General features: G+C 38.9%; 4 protein-coding genes across 6 annotated transcripts; all 4 read left to right on the top strand.

Moving 5' to 3' along the window:
* The first annotated feature begins 568 nt into the window (after positions 1–568).
* LOC116215227 (UPF0496 protein At1g20180-like) lies at positions 569–2,016 on the top strand. The gene has a single exon (XM_031550862.1). It carries the CDS (start codon positions 593–595, stop codon positions 1,691–1,693), a length of 1,101 nt encoding a protein of 366 aa, XP_031406722.1. The 5' UTR covers positions 569–592; the 3' UTR covers positions 1,694–2,016.
* Positions 2,017–5,657: 3,641 nt separating this feature from the next.
* On the top strand, positions 5,658–8,026 carry LOC116213198 (probable cinnamyl alcohol dehydrogenase 6). The gene is made up of 6 exons (XM_031548045.1): positions 5,658–5,926; positions 6,046–6,159; positions 6,272–6,499; positions 6,742–7,030; positions 7,135–7,288; positions 7,466–8,026. Exons 1-6 carry the CDS (start codon positions 5,673–5,675, stop codon positions 7,666–7,668), a joined length of 1,242 nt encoding a protein of 413 aa, XP_031403905.1. The 5' UTR covers positions 5,658–5,672; the 3' UTR covers positions 7,669–8,026.
* Positions 8,027–11,267: 3,241 nt separating this feature from the next.
* On the top strand, positions 11,268–13,573 carry LOC116213164 (UPF0496 protein At1g20180-like). 3 transcript variants are annotated; one of them, XM_031548009.1, is made up of 3 exons: positions 11,268–11,319; positions 11,442–11,693; positions 11,910–13,573. In XM_031548009.1, the coding sequence occupies exon 3, from the start codon at positions 11,945–11,947 to the stop codon at positions 13,061–13,063; it is 1,119 nt and encodes a 372-aa protein (XP_031403869.1). In that variant the 5' UTR covers positions 11,268–11,319; positions 11,442–11,693; positions 11,910–11,944; the 3' UTR covers positions 13,064–13,573. The 3 variants fall into 3 exon arrangements, with proteins under 3 accessions (XP_031403869.1, XP_031403867.1, XP_031403868.1); XM_031548007.1 differs by lacking the exon at positions 11,268–11,319 and having other exon boundaries at positions 11,326–11,548; positions 11,643–11,693; XM_031548008.1 differs by lacking the exon at positions 11,268–11,319 and having other exon boundaries at positions 11,326–11,548.
* Positions 13,574–16,650: 3,077 nt separating this feature from the next.
* Positions 16,651–18,755, top strand: LOC116215082 (UPF0496 protein At1g20180-like). The gene is made up of 2 exons (XM_031550651.1): positions 16,651–16,946; positions 17,288–18,755. The coding sequence occupies exon 2, from the start codon at positions 17,323–17,325 to the stop codon at positions 18,220–18,222; it is 900 nt and encodes a 299-aa protein (XP_031406511.1). The 5' UTR covers positions 16,651–16,946; positions 17,288–17,322; the 3' UTR covers positions 18,223–18,755.
* The last annotated feature ends 8,623 nt before the right edge of the window (positions 18,756–27,378 follow it).

Below are 27,378 nucleotides of genomic sequence, written 5' to 3'. Positions count from 1 at the left end.
TCACATCATCAAATCATTGGATCTTTGGAGAAGATCACCATTGAAAGCTTTCCCACTTTCTGGTTTCAATCCTTGGCCGATTGTTTGTCGTTCTACGATAGCATATTGCATTATCATCAGCCATGATAAAGCTTGGGTGGTGCCACAAGTTCAAGTCTCCGTCTCTGGAGCACGGTTAGTCCCTCCCCCATTCTTGTTGTCTCAGTCAGCAATTCAGGTTACCTGACTCTTCCAATTAGATGGATGTTATTGGGTTTGTTTATTAGATGTGTGGATTCGATATAATTAATTTTTGCTGTACTCTTGCCTCGCTAAAACCACTAATGGTTAATAGATCTATGGATATGGTAATGGCGAGTTTTTAATCATCACGGCCATATAGTGAATTGCTCATCAACATTTATAAGCTCAAACAGACGTGGACTGGCGCTCCGAGAATACATTTAGTGTAATATCTTATGGTAGATCATACTGTCGATGTGTGAATGATTATAGAATAAATTAGCGTTGCTTTATGCGGACTAATGTCGTGCTATGTTTCTTTTTTCGGTCTGTAGGACAAGGATCCTCTCCAAGGGACCGTGAGAATAGCATGGCTCTAAGCAGGTCTTCGAGCGTTAACCAAGAGTACAAGGTAGCCCTCAGAACAAACTCGTATGTGGAACTTTGGAGTAAAGTCCAGTCCCAGCTAATGAGATCGACAAGCTTCGGTCTCCTCACCTCGGTGTCCTCGAGAAATCTATTCATAGCCCATCTCTCCGAGACCCTGCTTGAGCCAGGCAGAGAAACCCTGGCAGGCATGATCAAGAACCTGCATCTTCATCACCTTGTCATAGAATACTTAGGGGCGAGCTCGGGAGCATGTGACATCTGTGAGCTTCTCCTTGTCGGGGTCCACCAGACTCAAGTGAACTACGGGCGGATTAGGAAGGTCATCAGGTTGACTCAGAGGGCCTATGACTGCTCTAGCAATTATACCAACCGCCAGTGCGAAATCATCTCCCGAGAACTTGGAGCATTCTCATCTCTCAGGAATCCATTATTAGTTGTCAGCCGAGTGCAGTTCCATGACATTAATGAAAGCTACACAATCCTCCTCCATGAGCTCGTCAAGAAACGCGATAGGATTAAGAGGAAAGCAAGGCTGGCTAGGTTGTGCGAGCGAACTGGAAGTTGCTGCCTTGTTGCCTCATGCGGGGTAATGGGGATGGCATCTTTTGTGCATGCGGCCCATGGGGCACTTGTGGCAGTGTCTGCCCCAAGGCTAATATATCGGTGCTTCGGCTTAGGGCTCTTCCCTAATAATAAGGAGAAACCAATCAATGACAGCCCATCTACAACATTTTCATGCCCTAACCCTAAGAAATCGAATAAGCATAAGAGTCGCAAAAACAAGAGGCTGAGCTCGCAGCTTGATGTGGCGGGGAAAGGGCTTTACATACTGATCAATGACATGGGCACGATGGGCAGCCTTGTTGGGCGACTGCAGGATGAGGTTGAGCACACTCGAGAGTGGGCCGACATGGGAGCTAAGAATTCGAAGAGAGATAAGATTCTCAAGGAAGTCGTGAGGGAACTCGACTTGAACAGCCTGTGCTTCATGGAGCTGCTAGAGGAGCTCGAGGAACACATCTACTTGTGCCTCCTTGCCATAAACAAATCCAGAAGGTCTCTCCTTCAAGAGATACTGTAATGTTGTCCTTGAAGCAAGAGGATGGAAATAAATGACCATCGGGAACATTGATATGGCCATGGTTGTAGCAATACGGTCCATTGATTCATGATTCTCGGGGACTATATTTCATTGATTCGTTCCCGTTAACATATTCTTAGGTTAATACTCAGTATTCTTGTCTGGGAATTGCATAGAAATCGGAAATGACCCCGTTTCTTATCAGCATCTATTGCCAATGACTTGGTATCCTCAAGTTTTATTAGGCGAGGGGGACTCGATCAGTTCGGACGATGAGCTGGGCCTGATCATATTATTCAGAAGAAACCTAGATTCTTTGGCTACTTTGTTCGTTATTGTTGGTTTGTCTTGTTATTCATTTTCAATGCAAAAAAGCTGCCTTTGGATGCGTTTCCATCAGGCGCGTTTATGTGATGCAATCCTATCAGAGAGATTTTTTTATTATTAATATTTTGGAATTTTTCTTTGGCATGGTAGATATTTCAATCTTCAGCTAGTTTTAATTTTCCTTTTATTTTCAAGGCAAACCGTGAAATAGTTTGTACGTTCCCTAATTTGTACCCAAAGTTCATGAAAAAGAATACTTTCTATTTTTCGGTTACAAACGAGGTGTAAGGTCTAATACAATGAAAGATAAATCATAAATAACTAATAAAAGACACAAATAATCCTATTAAATAACTAATGAAAGAGAAATCCTCAATTCAATTTTTCCTTTAAGTGTGCACCACTTGATATCCAAAAAACTCAAGAAGTCCCAACTTAACCATGTTCATGCTTATATTTTGCTCAATTACTTTTGTCTTCATCTCCTCAAATCAAACTAAATTAAATTAAATCAAATTTAAAATATTAATTAGCAATCACTCGCCCAAAAATCAAGACAAAAACGGCTTAAATCAAACCACATATATACTACCAAACAGATTTCTATGCAAATAAAAGTACGTCACCTTCCCCCCAAAAAAAAAATTCAATTAAACATCTTCTCTCAATTCTGAGGCCAAAAATATAAAACATCGATCTTAGTTTGTGACCATAAATTGAACCTCCAAGTCAATTGTTGTTGACTTGGGAGCGAGAATCATCGTCTTCACAATTTGGATAATGGAGTTGACCACGGCTGAAACTATATAGTTCTTTCTCTAGCTATTACAAAGTGCTATTTCAATCCACGCTTGTTATACAGAATGCGTCCGAAAGGGTTTCAGACGGTGTTGAGTCTCTTATCCTTCAATGAACGCACATAGCTCACCCTCACTTGACCAGCGTATGAGTAATTCTTGAATCTCGAATCTGCCTATGATGCTCTTCCATACAATTAGCAATAGCTTGAATTGAAGATTATGGAGGATTATGAGAGTTTCTATGCAAATTCTCTTCCATAATCCTTACACCCGAACAAGCTATTAGAGTCACTATGCAGGCGAAGAACGAGTGGTCCCTTACTATTGCTTTTAGATCGCAAAATTTACATTTCTGCTACTAAGAGATGAATAATCTTCTTATAGATCACGTGATTATGGCTAGTGAGTTTTCCACTTGTTTGCTTCAATAATACTCTTACAAGTCCTAAGAAAGGTTTTTTTTTTTTTTTTAAAAGAGCAAACTTTTAGGTTATTCCTACTTATTAAGAGCGAATAACACACGTAATTCTAATCAATAGGTTTTAAAATTTTCAATGTTAACAAGTAAAACAATTTCCTTTTCTATTATAAAAATATTTCCTTACAAAAGTCATTGAGAATATCTGAGGATCTTTCTAGCATGACTCGAAGTTAGAATAATAGTATTATTATTTTAAATTCAAATATTTAGTATTTCAGTTTAAGTGTCTAGTTATTTTTAGAGATTGTGATTACTACAAGAGTTTATTCATTTAATATTTAGTATTTTAGTTCAAATGTCTAGTATTTGGTATAATTCATTAGAAATAGTAAAATACTAAATACTTGAACTGATGTACCATTATGACTCGAAATCATGTTAGAATTTTCCTATCTTTTAACTGTAATGAAATTTGGTTTATCTTGACATTTATTATTAGGTAAATATAATTTTACATATTATCTTGCCCCCTAAAATGAATTTTCGGATCCATTTACCATATCGTATACAATATTTTTAATAAGTCATCTCATAAGAAATCGACCAAAGATTTGTTGAGGATAAAATGAGATAAATCCCATATATGACTTTGATACCACCACTTATGAGTTTGATCTTTTAAGTGAAAATTGGCTCAAGCTCATATGAACCCATTGGTTTTTCAATATGGTATTGAGATAAGTTGTCCCACATGGGCTCAAGTCCATGTACGTCGAATTAAATGGTATCAGAGCGGGTTATACTTTCGCGCGCAACCAGATTTAGTTTCAAGGCAGCCAAGAGGTGCATCTCATGTTAGTATGTTCTTTCCTCGCTAAAGCACGGAAAAGGATGGCTCGTGGTCAATTATTGAAGGCGGGTGTTTAAGGGCACGTGGCACATGCTGAATCACAAGCTATCACGTGAGGGCGAGTATTGAGATTTGTTTTCCCACGCGAAAAAATTGAAAAAGAAGCCACAAGCTTATATGAGACTTGGGTCCAGTAACTTATCAACTTAAGCTTTTTGTGTTGCAGATGTACTCAAGTCCGTGTATGCCCAAGTTGGATTTTTACATGCTATCATGGTGGGTTACGTTTTTTCTCACACCACGCCAGATTCAGTTTCGAGGCAGCTAAGAGGTTCGCCTCATGTTATTTTGTCTCCCTTCTCGCTCGAGCACGGAAGAGGATGTCCGGCTCGTGATCAATTGTTGAAGGCGGGTGTTTAAGGGCAAGTGGCACATGCTGAACCATACACTACCACGTGAGGACAAGGGTTGAGGTATGTTGTCTCGTATGGAAAAATTGATAAAGAAACCACAAGTTTATATGAAATTTAAGTCCAGTAACCTATCAGCTTAAGTTTTTGGATTGCAGATAAATTCAAGTCCGCATGGTCCAAATGATAATTTTACAAGATTAAGTAAAACATCGTGACACATCTCCAAGTGACTTTTCTGTATCCCATCTCATTCGAATAAGCAAGCACATAGGACAACTTGACCTACAAACTGATCCCGATGGACATATCGTGTCTCGTAGAACGATTTTGCTTCCCTCCAAGTTCGATCTATGATCTAATATAATGTAAGATAAATCCTAAATAACTAATAAAGGAGTACGGATAGTCAAATTAGACATCAAACCTGTGATCTTTAGATTAACAAGCAAGATCATGCACTATTATACTAGATCGTTTTTTCATGAACAACTTTGCTTTTGTAATGGAACAGGCATTGATAACTGACAGATGGGGCCCCCATCCCACTTCAAACACATTGCTGCGAAAATACACGCAGATCTCGCGGCTCATTTTTAATTTCGTTCGTTCCCGTTGACCGGACGACGGCGTCATCGTCGTTTCTTCACTGAAGCTGCTCTTCACTTGGACAGTAGTTGGGCGGGCCAAGCCAAAATGACCCGTCGTCCGGATGCGAGGATTCCCTGCGCCCGTTCCCACCTACCAAATATCCTCCGACGACTAACGATACCGCATCCCCTCCGTAGATTCTGCCACGTGGAGTGATCTCACTCGTGGAACACGAGACTTCCCGCTGTCGTGGGGGCACGTGACCATCCAATCACTCGTTCCTTCCTTGCATCCAGACGACTACTTCCTCGACTCTGTCTCCCTGCCTTTTGAAATTGTTGTTCTCATATTGAAAAGTTCAAGGGAGGACGAAATGCTACGATTTTTTTATTTATTGAAAATTTAAAAGAACAAGGAAATGACGGAGTACATATGATTTAAACTACAAGTTGAGCGGGTTTTATTTGCAGTGTAAGAGTTTGAAATTCATCGGAAATATTTCGTGAACAAAACTGGAGAGAACTTTAATTATTAGTGAGTCAATTTGACTCGAACTGTATTAGTTGATGAGACCAAGGACATGGCGGTCAACGGTGAGTTAAGTGATGAAGGCAGCTCTATAAGAAGCCAAGGGCGATGCCAGAAGCACAGACAGCATCCTCAGTTCAAACAAACCGTCTTTTGTTCTTCTTTTCGGCTCTTTAAGACCTCAGGAAATAAGTTCGCCAAGTCTCCTCCAATGGCTCAAGAAACTCCTAACCATACACAGAGAGTTGCTGGCTGGGCAGCCTACGATTCCTCCGGCAAGATTGACCCCTTCATCTTCAAGCGCAGGTTGTTAAATTTCACTAGTATATTCTTACTTGGAAAAATGTAATTTATCGGTTAGTTTCTCGTATTAGTCCGCATTGGAGCTGTTCCCTGATGTTCAGAATGTTTTTGCGCTCTACCAGGGAAAATGGAGTGAACGATGTGACGATCAAGATACTGTACTGCGGGATATGCCACACCGATCTCCACTTCGCCAAGAACGCCTGGGGCATCACCATGTATCCTTGCGTACCCGGGTACGTGCTCTTGCAAATCTCTTCTTTTTTCAAAACTTTTGACGGATATATATGGTAGCCAGATGATCTCTTCCATGAGTCATGACTCGATCGAACTTATGTGAATTGACAGGCATGAGATCACGGGGGTGGTCGTGACGGTGGGAAGCAATGTGAGGAAATTTAGTGTGGGAGACAGAGTGGGAATCGGGTATTTGGCCGCATCGTGCCTAGAGTGCGAGTACTGTGCCAGCTCCCAGGAGAACTACTGCGACCAGCTGCAGTCCACCTATAACGGCGTCTTCTGGGACGGCAGTATCACTTATGGCGGCTACTCCAAGATGATCGTAGCTGATCATAGGTACTCGTTGCTTTACCTCTTGAGTCTTAGCAGTCAGCATCGAACAATACGAATCAGATTTGAATGGACTGGTTCCTCATAAGATCGATCATGTTTGGTAAAATGGAGATGAAACAATGTGATCCCATTGAAATATGCTGCTGCTATTTCGTTCTTGTAACATAAAAGCGGTTTGTTTAATTCGTTTGTTGTATCATCATTCTGATTTTGGGGGGAATATTGATTAGTCGAATTGACTGAAGGTACGTGGTGCGGATACCCGATAGCCTGCCAATGGATTCAGCTGCCCCGCTGCTATGTGCCGGAATAACAGTGTTCACCCCATTCAAGGACAACCAACTTCTTGATTCTCCGCGGAAGAAGATCGGGATAGTCGGTCTAGGAGGTCTTGGCCACGTAGCAGTCAAATTTGGTAAGGCGTTTGGCCACCACGTCACAGTCATCAGCACCTCCCCGTCCAAAGAGGCTGAGGCAAAGCAGCGGCTCGGCGCAGATGAGTTCATCATCAGCACCAGCGCTGACCAGATGAAGGTCCGTTTCTCGTACCCTGCCTAGTATATATGTAGTTGTCCGATTTTGGATCACTGACCTCGTGATAATGCTTATATTTGGTATATGGCTTTACGAAAGTACAGGCAGCAAAGAGGAGCCTAGATTTCATACTGGATACTGTCTCGGCAAAGCACTCACTTGGACCAGTCTTAGAACTGCTCAAAGTGAACGGCACTTTGTCAATCGTCAGTGCACCTGATGCGCCGCTCGACCTGCCCGCTTTCCCCCTCATTTTCGGTAAGCTTTCGTGTAGTTTCAAACTTGCGAGTCCCACTCAATAGAGAGTTATTAAATCGTCGACACATCACAGTCTCTTGATTTGTTGCTATTGATCTAATCTGGTGAACACCGGTACGAGTTTAGGCATCGACATGATTGGCCTTTAATTTCCTCTATATCTATGGATCTGCGCAGGCAAGAGAACAGTGAAAGGGAGCATTATAGGGGGCATACTTGAGACACAGGAGATGATGGATCTGTGCGGAAAGCACAACATCACTTCCGATATCGAGACGGTCACCCCTGACCAGATTAACCACGCCATGGACCGACTCGCCAGGAACGATGTCCGATATCGGTTCGTCATAGATATTGCGGGCAAGACATCTAAGCTTTAAAAACGGGTAGTATGAATCGCTTCACACACAAAGAAAGACAAGAAAATCGAGTCAGATTACATGATCAGTATTTGATGGATTCAAATGAATTCCAATTCACCTTGGAAGTACAAGGAGATTTTCACCGATATTTATCTCTCTGCTCTTCACTTCAACATCATTAGGTACTAGCACTCCTATATAGAGAAGGAAACTCACTTGTCGACTTGGTTGCTAGGGGGTCGGTAGGAACCAAGCTTCATTGCTTGGCTGTAGTTTCTAGTTGTTCCCTCAATTTGTCCATTTCTATTTTATTTTTTTTTGTGTTTTTTCCATCTCTTTTTCAACTTTCTCCTTCTGTATTGCTCGCCTTCTCTCATACACCCTATATGTTTTGAGCTTTAACTTCTAATGAAATTTCATTAAGTTATTAAAAAAAAAAGAGGACAGATAATTTGGAAATCAATAAATCTTGGTCTCTTTACTTTGGGCCTAATTTATTGACCACTGTGGGACGGGTTTCGGAATAGTGACATGAGATTGTGAATTCGATCCTCGCCCGTGAGAGTTACATGTCTCTTTTAATTTCGCTTTATTTTTTTTTATCCTCATTAGACTCATGAATCTTCTTATGCAAAGAAAGAATTCAATGACCACTGAATACTACTGTTCCAAGTCATACGTCCCTTTTTAAAAAAATATAAAATTGGCTGAAAATAATCTCGTGTTTGGTGTTTCCTTTATTTCAAATAAACAAAAGAGAAATTATATGAATCTTTTATGGAAATTTGTTTTACAAATTCATATATATATATATATGTGTGTGTGTGTGTGTGTGTGTTTTGCTTAGGTTTTATTGAGAATTTCATACTGATACATATGGATCGAATTATGATTCTCCCATCGTTTTGTTTGCATAATGTATGGGACAGTAATGACGTGTCCCACACATGACGAAATATATAAAATATCCCATCAGAGAAGCTGAGACGGGGTATCGAACAAAAATCAAGTGATCGCGCACCTCATATATATATATATATATATATATATATATCATATTGTACGAATAAGTAACTCATGCTTGCTTGAGGAGAAAAAGATTGTAAGCATTTTTTGTTTTTTTGTTTTTTTTGTTTTCGACCGATATCCCCATGAATCATGTCTTTTTACACTATCTGAATTGATACATCAATCAAATATATCAATCCGCATTTCTCAAATACTCTGAAGACTATTAATCGGAACTTAATAACTTGTAAGTTCCTAAAATGGATGCAATCTCTCTCGCGTACATGAAGCATTCTATACACACACACACACACACACATATATATATATATATGAAGTCCTCTATTATGCGTCCTAAGATTGTTTCAAGGAAATCCCTAATCAATACTATTAAGGAAGAAATTTAACAGGAATATCCATAAATGAAATTGATAAGTATTCCTCTTGCCAGTTGTCACGAGCCATACATGAAGGAGTAAGACAAGGGGTGGGGGAGGCCTGATGAAGTGGAAATTCTAACTAGCTAGGCAAGCATATCGGGTGTCGAACACGTGGCAACATGCCATCTCATTTTTAGGTTGCGAAACTAAATTCGTTGCCAACCTCTCTCGCGTATATGATGCATCTACGTATATCAAGTCCTCTATTACGTCCCAACATAGCTTCAGGGGAAATCTCGGATGCTTTTAAGGAAGAAAAGTTTAAGAGGATCATCTATTAATGGAATTAATAAGTATTCCTCTTGTCAGTTGTCACGATCCATTCACCAAGGCTATTGGGTGTAGGACACGTGGCAACATGCCATCCCAGATTTAAGTCGCGAAACTAAATTTGTGGTCTATCATAGAGGGAGTTGTTAAGGAGTGGAAGCAAAGAAAGAAGTTCATTAATAGTGTCAGCTTTTAGATCTTTTTTTCCTTCTCGACCCGATTAATTCATAGCTGAGAAGCAATATATCATAACTCGTGTCCGTGATTTGATCCTGGTACAGCTTCTTAGATGACGACAACATCTATATCCAATTAACACACAGTAATATATTTGAAAATTAAAGAACATATAATAATATAATATGCCTCTTCGAATTAAAAAATATAAGTTATAATTACCTTTCATGATAATAGACAGCTTTTAATTTTTCTTTTCTTTTTCCCCTCCCGGGAAACATGTAAGTGTATATAGGCGCTTGAATAAAATTAAATAAAAAAACAAATCATTTTTGAAGATATTGTATATATCTTTCAGCAAAAAGTTTGATGGGCGGCTATATGTTCATATGGCAATCGAGCGATTTATGGTAGACAACATGTGCTATGTAGGCGTAAATGCATACAGAAGAAATTCCGGCATTTTTTTTTTCCAGTTAAAAAGGAGGCACAAAACTTAATACAATGAAAGATAAATCATAAAGAATTAATAAAGGAACACGGATAATCCCACTAAATATCAAACATGTGACATTTAGGTCGAGCGATGACGTGCGCCACTGTGCTACACTTTCTTTTGATAATGCTTTTTCTTTTTTTAAATTTGGATTATAGATGGACATCTTTTTAATTTATGAATAATACTGACCGTTGCCAAATATTTGCACGGTTAATTCACTTTTTCCCCTTCTTGATGAAATTTTATTCGCTACGATTAAAATAATGGCAAAATCTTTTAATCAACAATGAAAATAAGGTTTACAAATTAGGACACACCATTTGGGTGTTTCTTTTTCATGGTTTCTTCCAGTCCTTTTGGCCTTCCCAAACACATGACAGCCATTTTTATCTCTTTTCTACTTATCGAAACCTTATAAGTTGCATAAAAGTTGTATGGACCTCTTTAGCCCACAAATGCGTTAGGGGAATTTCAACACTCATCACCCCCTCCCTCCGCCACCTTTTCTTCTCGTCTATAACCAACCACAACTCACTGGAAAGGCAAATTACATCGTTAGCCATTTATTATTTAATGAATAAATTATTATAATAACACACAAAACTGCAAAAACTCCATATCAATCAAAAGTACCTGACAAAATATATTTTCAGCTCAATCACATAGCGATAATCAGGGATGAATCTAGAAATTTTGTTAAGGGTACAAAGCTCAGAAGGATTTTGAATCATAAAATAAAGGGGTAAAATATGATAATTTCATTAAAAATAAATTCAACAAAGTTAATAAGAAATTTTGTAACTTTTTTAAGTTCAAGTGGGTTGACCATCCCCCGCACTCTCCTAAATTCACCCTTCGGATAATATTTGAAATCAGTCAAATATATATTATGAAATAACTATATGAATTTCTCATAACACGAAACATAGGATTGAATGGATATATTATTTTCCGAAATTTCGAGGGTGTGAATTAAAACGTAATAACATATAGATATTTTTTGGGACATCATTATTTTTTTATTTTTTTTATTTTTTTGTGAACGGGACAATATTAATTTTTACAAAAAGAGGAGGGAGGAGAGAGGACACACCGTGTGAGGAATGGTTATCGTGCAAGGAAAGACATTGTAACCAAATTTGAGGCGGTACTGTGTCTTCATGTGCACATATATATCTATATATATATATATATATGTATGTATGTATGTATGTATATAGGTATATATAAGCATCTGTGTGGGAGATTCTTAATTCGATCTTCATCTCTCCCTTGGTACACTCTCTTTGTGTTCTCTTCTCTTTTAGGCATTAAACTCCCTCATGGCTTGATGCTCACATCATCAAATCATTGGATCTTTTGGAGAAGATCACCATTGAAAGCTTTCCCATTTTCAGGTTTCAAACCTCCGGTCGCTCGTCGTTCTACAATAGCATATTGCCTAATCATCGGGTGATGAAGCTTGGCTGGCGCCACAAGCTCAAGCCTCCATCTCTGGGGCACAGTTAGTGCCTCCCCCATTCTTGTTGTCTCAGTCAGCAATTCCGGTTACTTAAATTCTTCCAATTAGAATATGGAATTCGTATAATTGTTTGCAGTATTCTTGCCTGTAGCTAAAAGCACTAACGCTAAATGGATCTATGGATATGGTAAGTGCGAGTTTTTGATCAACACGACCATATATCGTGAATCGTGCATCAATATTTATGATCTCAAATATATGTGGACTGGCACGTCGCGAATGCATTTAGTTTAATCTTTGTAATGGTAGATCGTACTATTGCTTATGTGTGAATGATTATAGAATAAATTAGCGTTGCTTCGTGCGGACTAATGTTGTGATATATTTCTTTTCTGGTCTGTAGGACGAGGATCTTCCCCAAGGGAACGTGGGAATAGCATGGCTCATAACCGGCCATCAAGCGTTAGCCAAGAGTACAAGGCAGCCCTCAGAACAGATTCGTACGTGGAACTCTGGAATAAAGTCCAGTCCCAGCTCATGAGATCGACGAGCATCGGTCTCCTCACCTCGGTGTCCTCAAGAAACCTCTTCATAGACCACTTCTCCAATACCCTGCTTGAGCCAGGCAGAGAAACTTTGGCAGGCATGATCAAGAACCTGCGCCTCCATCACCTCCTTGTGGAGTACTTCGAGGCGAGCTCCGAAGCGTGTGACGTTTGTCAGCTCCTTCTCATCGGGGTTTACCAGACTAGAGTGAACTACAAGCGGATTAGGAAGGTCATCAAGCTGACTCGCAGGGCCAACGACTGCTCAAGTAATTATACCGACTGTCAGTGCAAAGTCATCTCCCGAGAACTTGGAGCATTCTCATCGCTAAGGAATCCATTATCAGTTGTCAGCCCAGTGCAGTTCCATGATATGAATGAAAGCTCCACAATCCTCCTCCATGAGCTCATTGAGAAGCGTGAGAGGATCAAGAGGAAAGCGAAGCTGGCTAGATTCTGTGAGCAAACCGGAAGTTGCTGCCTGGTTGTCTCGTGCGGGGTAATGGCAATCGCATCATTCGTGCTTGCGGCCCACGGTGTGCTTCTGGCAGTGGCTGTCCCAGGGCTAATATCTTCGTGCTTCGGCTTAGGGCTCTTCCCTACTAATAAAAAGAAAGCGATCAATGACAGCCCACTGTCAACATTTTCAACGAAATGGAATAAGAATAAGAGCCACAAAAACAAGAGGCTGAGAGTACAGCTCGATGTGGCAGCGAAAGGGCTTTACGTACTGCTCAACGACATGGGCACAATGGGCAGCCTCCTGGGGAGGCTGCAAGATGAGATCGAGCACACCCTAGAGTGGGCTGACATGGGAGCTAAGAATTCAAAGAGCGATAAGATTCTCAGGGAAGTCATCAGGGAACTCGACTTGAACTGTCTATGCTTCATGGAGCGGCTAGAGGAGCTCGAGGAACACATCTACCTGTGCCTCCTCACCATTAACAAATCCAGAAGGTCTCTCCTTCAAGAGATAATGATGTCCTCTCCAAGGCAAGAGGATGGCAAATGACTATCGGGAACATTGATCGATGTTCGGGATTGCCCTGATACAATCTACTGATTCGTGATTCACTAAAATTTGACATCAATTCGTTCCTTTTCCATTAACATATTAGGTTGACCATACTCAGAGTCAATATTATTCTCTGTGACTTTCATTAAACCTGAAACTACCGCGTCTTGTATCTGCTTCTATTGCCATGACTTGGGATCGTCGAGTTTAATTAAGCGAGGGGGACTAAATTGGGTCTGATGATGAGTTGGCCCTAATCATACTATTCAGAAGAATCATATATTGATTCTTTGGCTATTCGGTTCATTAGCGTTGATTTGTCTTTTTATTCATTTTCAACGCAAAAAACGTGCCTTGGATGCATTTACATCATGCGCGTTTCTATGAACTGTGATGTAATGCTATCAGCAGAGAGACATTTTATTTTACTTTTTTAGAATTAATTGGATTAGTGCTTTGGCATGTTAGATATCATATCAATCTTAAGCAAATTTTTATTTTCAATTATTGAAGTGGTTTGCACGTGCCCTAATTTGTAGACAAAGTTCATGAAAAAGATTACTATCTATTTTTTCCAATGTGCACCGCCCGATATATCAAAACTCAATGGATCTTGACTAATTTAGGTTCAAGTTGGATTCCGAATTAGCCGGGCCCCATTGAATTTGAGCACACCACGTGGTGCAATAACAAAGTTATTCTTTTTTTGATAGAAATTACAAAGTTAATTTAGAATGTAGATCAAAGTTAGAAGCTAGAAGCTGCTTCGTTACAATCAAATATAAAATGACTATATGAAGGTGGACATGATTGAGAGTCAATACCATGCTAATTATTATAGTTAAAAAACTTTTTTTGGGCCAATATAGAACGAAGAAAATAATTAAATAGGAAAGAAAGAATAATTGCATTTACACTATTAATAGAGGGATATAAGGGTGCTCGATTTTGGTTTTCATTTGATGCATGTCCTAACCCAAACAAAAAATTCGGTCTCTTTCGATTTTAAGACTAGGAATTTTAGGGAAAACCAACTAGCTGTCTAACAAAATATTCGGATTAGTTTTAGTGCCTTTTTTGGTTATCTGGATCTTTTTTTCTGCTTTTTGCATTTTGAAAAATGATATCGAATATCATCTAAAATATTGGGAAGTTTAGTAGAAATATGAAATTTCTTCATCATAATACTATATTATCCGCGTTCATGTAAATAAAAATCTTGCTATTGAGATAGTGAAAATTTAAGTGTCATACTTTAAGCAAAAACAAAGCAAAACAAAACAAAAAATAATAAGTGCCATACATTTTTTGATAAAATAACGGAAGAAGTTCCAATCAGATGTGATATATGATATATAAATATATATATATAATATATCCTAAAAATGAAATGTATCACAAACATAAATTGTCAGCATATGCTTCCAATGATCAAGAATTTATGAATATTTACTTCCTCTTTTTAAATATTGATAAAAAATAAGGATAATATATTTTAAAAAATAATTCAACATTTAAGAAAGTTTCATAGAGAAATCCGGGCATTGAGAAGTTACTACCAAACCAGCCCCAAGTATCGCTCTCCTTCTATATAGATATATTAAGTAAAAAAAAAATTGGATAAGATATATATCTGGTAAATTAGTCCATGTTTACGTAATTATACGCTCAAAGTTTAGGTAAATAACTGACGAGTGATTAACAATTCTAAAATCATGTTAACTTACTGACTATTTAAGTTCTCTACTTGAAATGCAGGTGATTTATTCATTATTCAAGTACTTTAATTGGTGACAATTACAAAGGAGGTCCATAAATTATATTCTTTTATACGACGCGATTAGATATATTTTATCAAAACATTCCATATATTTCAAATATTGTGAATAGTTAAGATTGATTGAATGGGATTTAATAGCTTCTAAGTATCTGGAACGGATGCAATCTCTCCCGCATACATGATGCATCAATATATATATCAAGTCCTTTGTTACGTCCCCAGATTTTCTCAAGGAAATCTCCTGTGCTTTTAATATGGAAGAAATTTATATATATATACCTCTTGTCAGTTGTTACGAGCAATCTATAAAGGAGCAAGACACGGGGAGAAGGGATTTAATGACGTGGAAATCCTGACTAGCTATCCCAGATTTAAGTCTCGAAACTAAATTTGTAGCTAATCGCAGAGGGAGTTGTTAAGGAGTGGAAGCAAATAACTAACTTTTGGATTTTTTTTCCCTTCTTGGCCCAATGAATTCATAGCTGAGAAGCAATATATCATAATTCGTATCCATGATTGGTTCTGGTAGAGCTTCTTAGACGACTACTTCATCGATATCGATTGATACAAAATATATATATACTTGAAAATAAAATAAAAAATTATATAATATAGAACATGTCTTTTAGATTAAAAACATAAAATAGAATTATCTTTCGTGTAATAGACATCTTTTTATTTTTCTTTTTTCTTTTTTCCCTTTGCAGGAAATATTAGGATATATCATCCGCACTTGAATATAATTTTTTTTAAAATCATATTTGGAAGGTATTGTATCCATCACCAAAAATTCGATGGGCGGCTACGTTCATATAATATTCGAGACATTCTATATATATATATATATATATATATTATTCCCACGGTAATTAATTACTGAAAGAGTAGAATACATTCATATATTTAGAGCAATCACAATTTGTAGTAGGCAGTGCAAATTATACATGCTGAAAATCATTTATACTTGCAAAGCATGCAGACGTAATCGACTACGCACGCGCTTTTTTTAGTTATAAGGATAATCAGAAGTGTTGCCAAATATTTGTTCGGCTAAATCATTTCATCTCCTTCTTGAGGAGATTTTATTCGCTATGATTGAAAAAGTGGCAAAATCTTTTAATTAACAAATGAATGTGCGATTCACAAATCAGGACACGGCACTTAGAATTTTCTTTTTCATAGTTTCTCCCTGTCCTTTTGGCCTTCCCAAACACACGACTGCAATTTTTATCTCTTTTCTATTTATCGAAATCTTTTTAAGTTACATAAAATTGTGTGGATATCTTAGCCCACGAACGCGTCCCCATCATGTTTATAACGAACCACAACTCACCAGAAAGGCGGACTACATAGTTAGCCATTTATTATTAATTTAATCAATGAATTATTTATAATACAACACGCAACACTCCAAGAACTCCGTCTCAATCAAAAATACTATGTAATATGTTCAGCAGATCACGTTGCGATCTAATTTGAGCTGAGTCAAATATAAATTCTCGAATAAAATCCAATCAAATGAATTTCTCAACACTCAAGACACCGGACTGTTGTATATTTTTAGATGAAATCTCGAGCATTTGAAGCAGAACCTAATAAATTTTTTTTTTCTTTAGGGACATTATTAATTTCTACGAAGAGGAGGGTGGAGGGGGAGAACACACCGTGTGAGGGAGGGTTGTCGTGCGAGGAAAGACATTGGAACCAAATTTGAGGCGGTGCTGCGTCCTCATGTGCACATATATTTTCATATATATATATATATATATATAAGCATCTCCCACAGCTAGTTTCTTAATTCAATCTTCATCTCTCCCTGGCCACACTCTCTTTCTTTCTGTTCTCTTCTCTTCAAGGCATTAAACTCCCTCGTGGCTTGATGCTCACATCATCAAATCATTGGATCTTTGGAGAAGATCACCATTGAAAGCTTTCCCACTTTCTGGTTTCAATTGTTGGCCGGTTGTTTGTCGTTCTACGATAGCATATCGCATTATCATCAGGCATGATGAAGCTCGGGTGGTGCCACAAGTTCAAGTCTCCGTCTCTGGAGCACAGTTAGTCCCTCCCCCATTCTTGTTGTCTCAGTCAGCAATTCAGGTTACCAGACTCTTTCAATTAGATGGATGTTATTGGGTTTGTTTATTAGATGTGTGGATTCGATATAATTAATTGTTTGCTGTACTCTTGCCTCGCTAAAACCACTAATGATTAATAGATCTATGGATATGGTAATGGCGAGTTTTTAATCATCGCGGCCATATTGTGAATCACTCATCAACATTTATAAGCTCAAATAGATGTGGACTGGCGCTCCGCGAATACATTTAGTTTAATATCTTATGGTAGATCATACTGTCGATGTGTGAATGATTATAGAATAAATTACCGTTGTTTTATGCGAACTAATGTCGTGCTATGTTTCTTCTTTCGGTCTGTAGGACAAGGATCCTCTCCAAGGGACCGTAAGAATAGCATGGCTCTAAGCAGGTCGTCGAGCGTTCAACAAGAGTACAAGGCAGCCCTCAGAACAAACTCGTATGTGAAACTTTGGAGTAAAGTCCAGTCCCAGCTAATGAGATCGACAAGCTTCGGTCTCCTCACCTCAGTGTCCTCGAGAAATCTATTCATAGCCCATCTCTCCGAGACCCTGCTTGAGCCAGGCAGAGAAACCCTGGCAGGCATGATCAAGAACCTGCGTCTCCATCACCTCGTCATGGAATACTTAGGGGCGAGCTCGGGAGCATGTGACATCTGTGAGCTTCTCCTTGTCGGGGTCCACCAGACTCAAGTGAACTACGGGCGGATTAGGAAGGTCATCAGGTTGACTCAGAGGGCCTATGACTGCTCTAGCAATTATACCAACCACCAGTGCGAAATCATCTCCCGAGAACTTGGAGCATTCTCATCTCTCAGGAATCCATTATTAGTTGTCAGCCGATTGCAGTTCCATGACATTAATGAAAGCTACACAATCCTCCTCCATGAGCTCGTCGAGAAACGCGAGAGGATTAAGAGGAAAGCAAGGCTGGCTAGATTGTGCGAGCGACCTGGAAGTTGCTGCCTTGTTGCCTCATGCAGGGTAATGGGGATGGCTTCTTTTGTGCATGCGGCCCATGGGGCACTTGTGGCAGTGTCTGCCCCAGGGCTAATATATCGGTGCTTCGGCTTAGGGCTCTTCCCTAATAATAAGGAGAAAACAATCAATGACAGCCCATCTACAACATTTTCATTCCCTAACCCTAAGAAATCGATGGCATGGGTACGATGGGCAGCCTTGTTGGGCGACTGCAGGATGAGGTTGAGCACACTCGAGAGTGGGCCGACATGGGAGCTAAGAATTCGAAGAGAGATAAGATTCTCAAGGAAGTCGTGAGGGAACTCGACTTGAACAGCTTGTGCTTCATGGAGCTGCTAGAGGAGCTCGAGGAACACATCTACTTGTGCCTCCTTGCCATAAACAAATCCAGAAGGTCTCTCCTTCAAGAGATACTGTAATGTTGTCCTTGAAGCAAGAGGATGGAAATAAATGACCATCGGGAACATTGATATGGCCATGGTTGCAGCAATACGGTCCACTGATTCATGATTCTCGGGGACTATATTTCATTGATTCGTTCCCGTTAACATATTCTTAGGTTAATACTCAGTATTCTTGTCTGGGAATTGCATAGAAATCGGAAATGACCCCGTTTCTTATCAGCATCTATTGCCAATGACTTGGTATCCTCAAGTTTTATTAGGCGAGGGGGCCTCAATCAGTTCGGGCAATGAGCTGGGCCTGATCATATTATTCAGAAGAAACCTAGATTCTTTGGCTACTTTGTTCGTTATTGTTGGTTTGTCTTGTTATTCATTTTCAATGCAAAAAAGGTGCCTTTGGATGCGTTTCCATCAGGCGCGTTTATGTGATGCAATCCTATCAGAGAGATTTTTTTTTTGAATTAATATTTTGGAATTTTTCTTTGGGATGGTAGATATATCAATCTTCAGCTAGTTTTAATTTTCCTTTTATTTTCAAGGCAAACCGTGAAATAGTCTGCACGTTCCCTAATTTGTACCCAAAGTTCATGAAAAGATTACTTTCTATTTTTCGGTTATAAAAAAGACTCAAGACCTAGTACAATAAAAGTGAAATCTTAAATAACTAATAAAGTGATACAAATAGTCCCACTAAATAATTAATGAAAGAGAAATCATAAATTATATTTTTCCTTTTAGGTGTGCACCACTTGATATCCATAAAGCTCAAGAACTCCCGACTTAACCATGTTCGAGCATGATCCTGATTTAGTTGGGACACATTGAACTTCCGAATACCGATGCAATAAAAAAATTGATTTAGATCTTCATTACGATCAAGTATGTAATAACTATATCAAGATGGACACGATTCAGATTGAACGCCATGCTAATTAATATAGTGAAAAAAAAGTTAGAACGAAGATTAAATCTAAAAAGGAACAAAGAAAGAATAGTTGCATTTACATTTACAAATATAAGAATAAGGGTTCTTCATTTTGGTTTGTGTTCAGTGTATGCCTTAACCCAAATTATAAACATTTAGTGTTTTTCGATTTTAAGACTTGAGAATCTAGGTAAAAACCAAACTTGGTGCTAAACAGAAATGTTTGTTATGGATGCAAGAGATTTCAGTTCGACATTCGTTGTGGAACTACCCCTAACCTTTTATTAGCTATTAAGATTTTTATTTTATTGTTATAAGTTTATGGATCTCTTTTAATCAAAAAAAAATAACATGGAATTTATTATTATAAAATAAAAAGAGATTTAGTGGACTAATCTTAGACATAATAGTGGCTTTATGCAAGAAAGACTTGACCATGTCCTTCTCAACTCTCAATGGCAAATTTCCTTTCCAAATGCGGAGGTTGTTCATCTCCCTAGGGTACACTCCCATCACTGTCCTATTAAGGTCGATCTCTTGTCGAATCCCAACAATGGTCTTAGTTGACCCTTTAGATTTGAAACAATCTGGTTTTCTAACACTGATTTCCCCAGCTTGGTTCATAACTCTTGGGTGGCTGCCGCTGATCACCTCATCCCAGCCATCTCCATTTCCCGTGATCGTGTCACTGACTGTAATAAGTCGGTATTTGGCATACCATTGCTAGTATTGCTGGTGTCCAACGGGCCCTCGCTTCTAATCCCGATGACTTTCTTATTGATCTCAATCGCTCCCTTAATCGTGAATATCAATACATTCTCATACAAGAGGAAGAAATTTGGGTTATGAAATCTCGAGCCGATAGACTCAGAGGGGGCTGGAACACTGCTGTTTTCCATGTTTCGACTTTTGTGCGTAGAAAGTAGAACAAAATATCTGCTCTTAAGAACTGTACCGAGACCTGGACTTATGTTGTTACTGAAATTCGGTAGATTGTTCATACTCACTTTTTGGAGCTTTGTACTTTTTGAGTGTGGGTCTTCTTCCTTGATACCCGTTGGCTTGACTCCTTGTCTATTGAGGAAGCATCCAATCTGCTCCAAACCCATTTCTATCAAGGAGATCAAGAATGTTGTCTGGTCCTTGCAGCCGTACAAGGCTCCAGGACCGGATGGTATGCATCCAATTTTCTTTCAGCGATGTTGGGATAGGATAAGCTTCCATGTTGCCCTCTTTGTTGAAAATGTCTTTAAACATCATGTTCTTCCACCAGGAGTTAACGACACCATCATTTCCCTTATCCCTAAATGTAGTGCTCCGGGATCGATTTCACTGTACCACCACCACATCAGTCTATGCAGCACTGCCTACAAAATCCTTGTTGGTAGAATTCGCCCACTGTTGAGTCGGATTATCTCTCCCTGCCAATCTAGTTTCATTTCAGGCCGTAGTGCCACTGATAATGTGGTTGTGCTTAGAGAAGTCCTTCACTCTACCAATAAGAAAAGTGGTAATTCAGGAATCATGGTGATAAAGATCGATTTGGAGAAAGCTTATGGTCGTCTTGAATGGTCATTCATCCGTGAGACTTTATCCCATTTTCAATGCTTGTGTTGTTATCGATGAAGCCATGGAGACTGGACAATGGAAAGATGTCAAAGCCTCTAGATCTGGTCCTGCCATGTCTCACCTGTTCTTTGCTGATGACCTACTCCTCTTTGGTAAGACAAGACTCCAATACTTGTGTCTGCATCCTCGAGACTATTGACAAGTTTTGCAACTGGTCTGGTCAAAAAGTTAATCTCGCCAAATCTAGGATCTCTGTTTCACCAAATGTATCCCGCAGTTAGGTTCCGTGTTGCATCCACTTTCCAAATCTCTCTCACGGATACAGTTTTCCTGTGAGCTCTAAGCGTGCGGATTTGGACTACTCCTTCATGGTAGAAAAAGTCAGAGATTGTGTTGCGGGTTGGAAAGCCAATACCCTGTCTATGGCTGTTAGACTTACCCTGCTTAATTCGGTTAACTCATCCATTCCTTATTACGTAATGCAGTGCATGGTCATTCCTAAGAAAGTTACTAACACTCTTGATAAAATCAATAGAGACTTTCCTTGGGGGTCAATGAAGGATAAGGGGAAAATCCATTTTGTTAATTGGGACACTGTCACTAAACCGAAATGGGAGAGGTCTGGGCATTAAAATTTCTAAAGCCCGTAATAAGGCTCTTGTCAGTAAATTTGCTTGGCGGTTTCAACATGGGGGTAATAGGCTCTGAGCTACCATGCTTCGAGAAAAATACTTTGATAGAAACCATCAGCCTAGAAATCCTCAATCTGGTTCCGAAAATTAGAAAGCCATTTCCATTGGGCGTCAAATATGTGCAGAGGGTATTCAAAGTGTTGTTCGTGATGGTTCGAGTACTCTTTTTTGTTTCGATGACTGGACTGGTGATGGTCCCTTACGTACTGCCATTGCCAGCCCTCTTTGTCGTGATGAAGAGGACCTACTGGTGTGTATGGGATCTGGCTTGTGGAATCTGAGTAGCCTTTCGATGCTTCTTCCCGAGCATTTTCGCTGATCAGATTCACAATCACATTGTCCAGATCAATAGCTCCGAGAAGAACTGTTTGGCCTGGAAGTTTTCAAAGATCGGACAGTTTAGTCCGGGTTCTGCTTATGACATTGCTATGGGTTGGGATCCCAGTCGTACTCGCAACCATGAGTGGGATTGGATTTGGAAAACCAATTGTATTCATATGATCAAAACCTTTGTTTGGCAGTGCAATCACAACAAGATTGCATCTGCTGAAAATTTTTTGAGGCGTGGCCTTTCCATAAATCCCATTTGTAGACAATGCCAACTTAAACCCGAAACCGTCATCCATGTTCTGCGCGATCGCCCAGAGGCTAAGACTTTTTGGACAAATCTAGGCTGCCCTTCTTCCAAGCGTACCACATTCAATACCCCTTTATCATCTTGGCTTTGTGTTAATTGCCAAGCTTACAAAATCCATACACTCTCCATCCGTTAGTATGTTATTTTCTCGCTTGCTCTCTGGCATTTTTGGTTAAATATGAACTCTTTGTTGTTTAGAGGTCGCCTGATCCATAACAGTCTCACAAGATTTACTCTGGAAAGAGCTGTTGAATAGCTAACTAATACATGGCAGGCCTGCTCGGATGAATCTTTTCAGTTGGATTCTTGTATTTGGCAGAAATGCCAACCAGAAGATGTTTCCATGATATCCTTTCATGGAAATGGCAAATGAATGCTCTACTTTTGTAAGAATGATGCAAGTGTTTGTAAATGAGCAATGAGTAATGGAATCTTATTGTTGTTCTTCACATTGTTCAATGAATACTCTTCTGTCTAATATTGCTCCTTGTAGTAATCAGAGAGCCCATAAAAAAGAAAAAGTAACCAAATAAGCCGTTAAAATATATATTCATGTTCATAATTCATGACAATTGATTCTTAAGTGACCTTACAAACCATGACAATATCCATACATTAGCAAAGATTTCACAATACCAACCACCATCATACTCAAACAAAAACTACCAAAAGTCATACTAGCAACCACCATTATAGACCAAAAAACTTCACCATAAACTAACAAACCACCACCACTAATCCTATTACTGGTTTCTTTGCTTCTTGTTTGTGCCCTTATCTACAGGCTGCATCTGTTATTCCCGGAGTCTTTGTGCATTTGTCCTCACTCTTGGCTCAACCCTTTGGTGATGACACCCTTGTTGTTGTCGTCGTTACTCTCCTTGGACTCCACTTGTGAACTGGTCTCCATCTCTGCCATTGTAAATAGTCTTTACTGGTTGTCCTAGCATATTTACATAAGTCATTCCAGCTTCACTTGTCATGATCCCAACACCTTCGGAAGCTTGTTGAAATTCCATATACATAAGTTGTCTCATGTTTTTGTTTCTCTTGGCATTGTTGGTGCTTGGTTTGTTCCCCCAACACCCCCCTCCCCCCCCTCAATCAGGTTTGTGATTGCTACTACTTGGTCTGTTTGTAATTTCCTTGGGCTCGGTGACACCCTTGTTGCTGGTGTTGCTGTTGTTTGCTCTATCCCAACTTCCATGGGGTTGCTGCTGCTTGGTGTATCCCCAGTTTGTCTTGTGATAATTCTCCAAACCTATTATTAACAAGTGTATGATAACTTAACAAATTTTTAAACTAGACAAGATATTGAGCCGACAACAAACACAATAAACTTACTGGTAACTTTGGTCTATTGGCACAATTAGACATTTTCCCCTAGACTGTGCTCCTCTAAGACCCCATCAGTGTGTTCCTCACTATGTCCATGATTGTATTGGTCCGAGTTTCCATCACAGTACTCCCATGAGGCTCCATGACTGTGCTCCCCTGAGGCTCCATCATAGTTGAGGTCCTAGAAGGCTCCTCATTAACTGATTCTTTCTAGGTCTTTTTCTCTTTTTAGGCTACACAGGTAGATATAAAGCAATCACTTATTAAAATATAGTCAATTCATAAAGTACATGAATCAATTGGGTTAGAAACACTTACTTGAAAAACTGACTCAAGTGTTGAGCCTATTTGGGCTCATTTTCTAATGTTATGATCATATTGATTGCATCTTGAACACTCCATTCTTAGTCCCTTCCTTGTATGAACATTTGGATTATGATCTTTTTCAGTTTTGTCCTTTCTTCTACCTATCAAAGGCTTTGTCCTAGCTTCCAATATAATCATTAAAGAACTCGGACAACTTATTATCAACTACCCCACACTTATGTTGATGAAAGGGCTACAGAACTTGGTGCAATCAATGTTGGTGAAAGCTTCTTCTGCCTCAGGGGAAGCTATTCTCATCTCAGACAGTGCCCCTTTGAATGCAGTTTCAATGATGCTCTTAACTGCTTTCCAAAACAGAGCCTTCAAGCAAGGCCACTATGACATTTCTTCTAATTGGCATATGAATGCCTAGCACAATTGCGATACTCAGCATAAAGTAGGAGTGACTTTAGTGCATTTTCTAGACCCTACAAAAATCATATAAATTCATTATTTATAATGCTTCAAAATTGAAACAACTAAAATACATGGAATAGAGAAGCATTTATTACCTTTTGCTAATCACATATAATGGTCCATCCATATCCTTCCATAATGTTCAAATTTACCATTAGATGTTGCACAAACCATTTCTCTAAAGACTCATTCTCCCCCTCTATAACAGCCCAAGCAAATGGAATCATCTGGTTATTCCCATCACAGCCTACAGCACTCAATAGTTGCCCTCCCAAATGGGCCTTCAAAAAACAATCCAATCCTATCACAGGTCGCATCCTTCTAGAAACCATTTTCTTAATCCTTCAAAACAGCGGTAGAATCTCTTAAACTTTGGTTTGAAACAAGAGTATCTCTATGGAGGACCATGTCAAAGTTATTGTCTCTATTAACCTTTTTTCAACTCAACAAGGTATGAGGGCAACAACTTGTAATTGTCTTCCAGAGTTCCCAATATCAACTTTCGAGCGTTGGCCTTGCTTTATAACAAGTGTTTTTGCTAACTTTGATTGCAAAATCATGATTAATTTATTTCATCATCTCCTTGATATTCCAATTGAGGTTCATTTTAAATCTCTCCAAATAATGACTAGTTATCCAATCATAGGTATCTTGACTATTCTTTGCTGGCCTGTTGCACTTGTGCTCATCATTGAAAACCTTGATAGCAAATGCTTCTTTATCCTGCAATCAACCGGCATGAATCTTCCATGGGCAACCTAGGGTACATGAAGCCTCTGACCTCTTGTCACCACTTCTCTTCCATTCTATATCAAACTCTTTAAAGATAGCATAATTCTTAACAGCTTGTTTGAACTGTCTTGTTGACTGAAATCTCATGCCTTCAATGAATTTGGGATTAGTCATGTCATATTTGGGATTAAACACTCTGTACTTCATCCTTCTATTGTTGTCACCCTCATCTTAAGGGCTCACAGGGGTGACAACCTCCTCATCTGAGTCTACATCACTCACATGATCAAAACCACCAAGGATAGGTTCCTCAACTATTCCTCCTTGTGACTCCCCTTGCCTCATTTATTTATCAGCAGCGCTTTGCCTCCTCAAAGTTCTCCTTTTCTAACTTCCAACTGCATATTCATCATTATCTTCCCCACTTTCTAGCTCTCCATCAATGGAATCTACATACTCAAATTCTTCAACAAGCAAATAATCAATATCATCATCAGAATCAACATCCTTTGCTCCATGATCATCAATGTGCCAATGTGTATCCTCTCCTTCGTGCTCATCAATATGCCATGTTTCATGCCCATCACTATGCCATGTTTCATCCGTCTTATTAGTCTCAACATAAATATCTATAATGCCATGTTTCACCCCTAACAGAACCATTTCCCATACTTCATGATCCGTATTCATCTCAACCAATCCAATACTTAAACTTAACTTTGGTCTAACATACCACATAAAACGTGGACTCTTGTAGCCTATCTCACCAAGCAAATCCCTAAGCTCTGCCCACAACATTTTCTGAGGGTCCTCTATTGAAATACTGAACTTACCTCCAACATACTTTACTCGAGGTCTGATCGTCATATATTCCCCATGATGCAACCTCAAATCAAATTCTCCTCCTCTTGTCATTCTATAGTAGGAAATGCATGTGAATCATCAATATACAAAGAACCCCAAATAATGAAAACAAATAAGAAGAAAAGAAATCATATTTGTTTAACTAACCTTTTCAGTTAGACTCCGACACTTGGGACCACGATCTCGACTGAAATTCCGACAGCTAGGGGCCACAAAGCAACCGATATACCAAATGGGACCATAAGCTCGCCACAAAGCAACCAAGATTCCAAATGGGTCCACAAGCCGCAAGTTGATCACTCCTCTCAACGTATGATCTCAGCTGCGATTTCTCCTATGACTATATTTTCCGACCAAACCCTAAACACCTTAAACATACAAACCCTCACTTAAATCTATGTCATTTGATACTCGGAGAGAACATGAAGAACAGGGGAGAGGAAGAGTTCTTGGAGGGAAAAGGGAAATGGACCCCTCCACACATTCTATTGGACTACACATGGCATTTAACGATCACGTAGACAAGAATTGATGGCCACATAAGTATTTGACGAAGGAGGATGGATGGAAGCTAATGGCATGTTAGATTAGGGAAAGATTTGAAACCTTGTGCTTTTCTAGGCTAATTTTAAAGTATGTGATAGACTATAAAATTTTTGAATAGTTAGTGCCTTTTTAGGGAAAAAAATCCAAAATAAAATGCCCCGCATGCATATATTGTCGGCATATGCTCGCTATGAGGAAGAATTTGGAATATTTACTTCCTCTTTTTAATTATTGATAATTAATTATTGATAATAAAAAATGACAACTTATTAAAAATATAATTCAAGAAAATTGCATAAAAAAATCCGTGCATTGAGAAGCTACTACCAAACCAGCCCCCACTATGGCTCTTCTTCCTCGTATTTATACGTACACTCGAAATTTAGAATACACTCGAAATTTAGGTAAATAACTATCACGTGATATTCTCATGATCATGTTAATTTACTGGATATTTTTAAGGTCTGTACTCGAAATAGAGCTGACGTATTTGTTATTTAAATTATTTATTCAGAGTATGCAATTTCGTTTTTCGTATTAATGTTAATTGGCATATTAAAAACAAACACGCAAGAAAAGTCCACACTAGTGACGATCGAAATCAAAATATTTTGCTCCGGATGCAAAAGCGACTGATTCTAAATAAAAAATGACATCACTGTATCAAATTTCCTTTCTCGAATATGTAATTTATTTTGAAGGAACCGTATTGCGGTTGAAATGCCCTTGATCTTTTGAATATTTATAAGAAAAGGGGTTTGATGGATGTAATTAACGAATTAGAACCAAGAGGTCATGTATCTAGTAGATCATTTTGAAAAATAAAAAAGACCAACTTCAGCGGTTCGTGAAAATCGAAAATGATCCTATGAGGATGTTAGAGCTAATGGATACATTTGTGACGCACCACAACTAAGAGAAGCTTAACATGGCAGACGAGCTCCAACCCTCCCAAGGAAGATT

This window comes from Punica granatum, chromosome 7 (assembly GCF_007655135.1).
Source record: "Punica granatum isolate Tunisia-2019 chromosome 7, ASM765513v2, whole genome shotgun sequence".
NCBI lineage: Eukaryota > Viridiplantae > Streptophyta > Magnoliopsida > Myrtales > Lythraceae > Punica > Punica granatum.
Note: the sequence above shows the minus strand (reverse complement) of the source record. Positions and strands in the feature narration are given on the sequence as shown.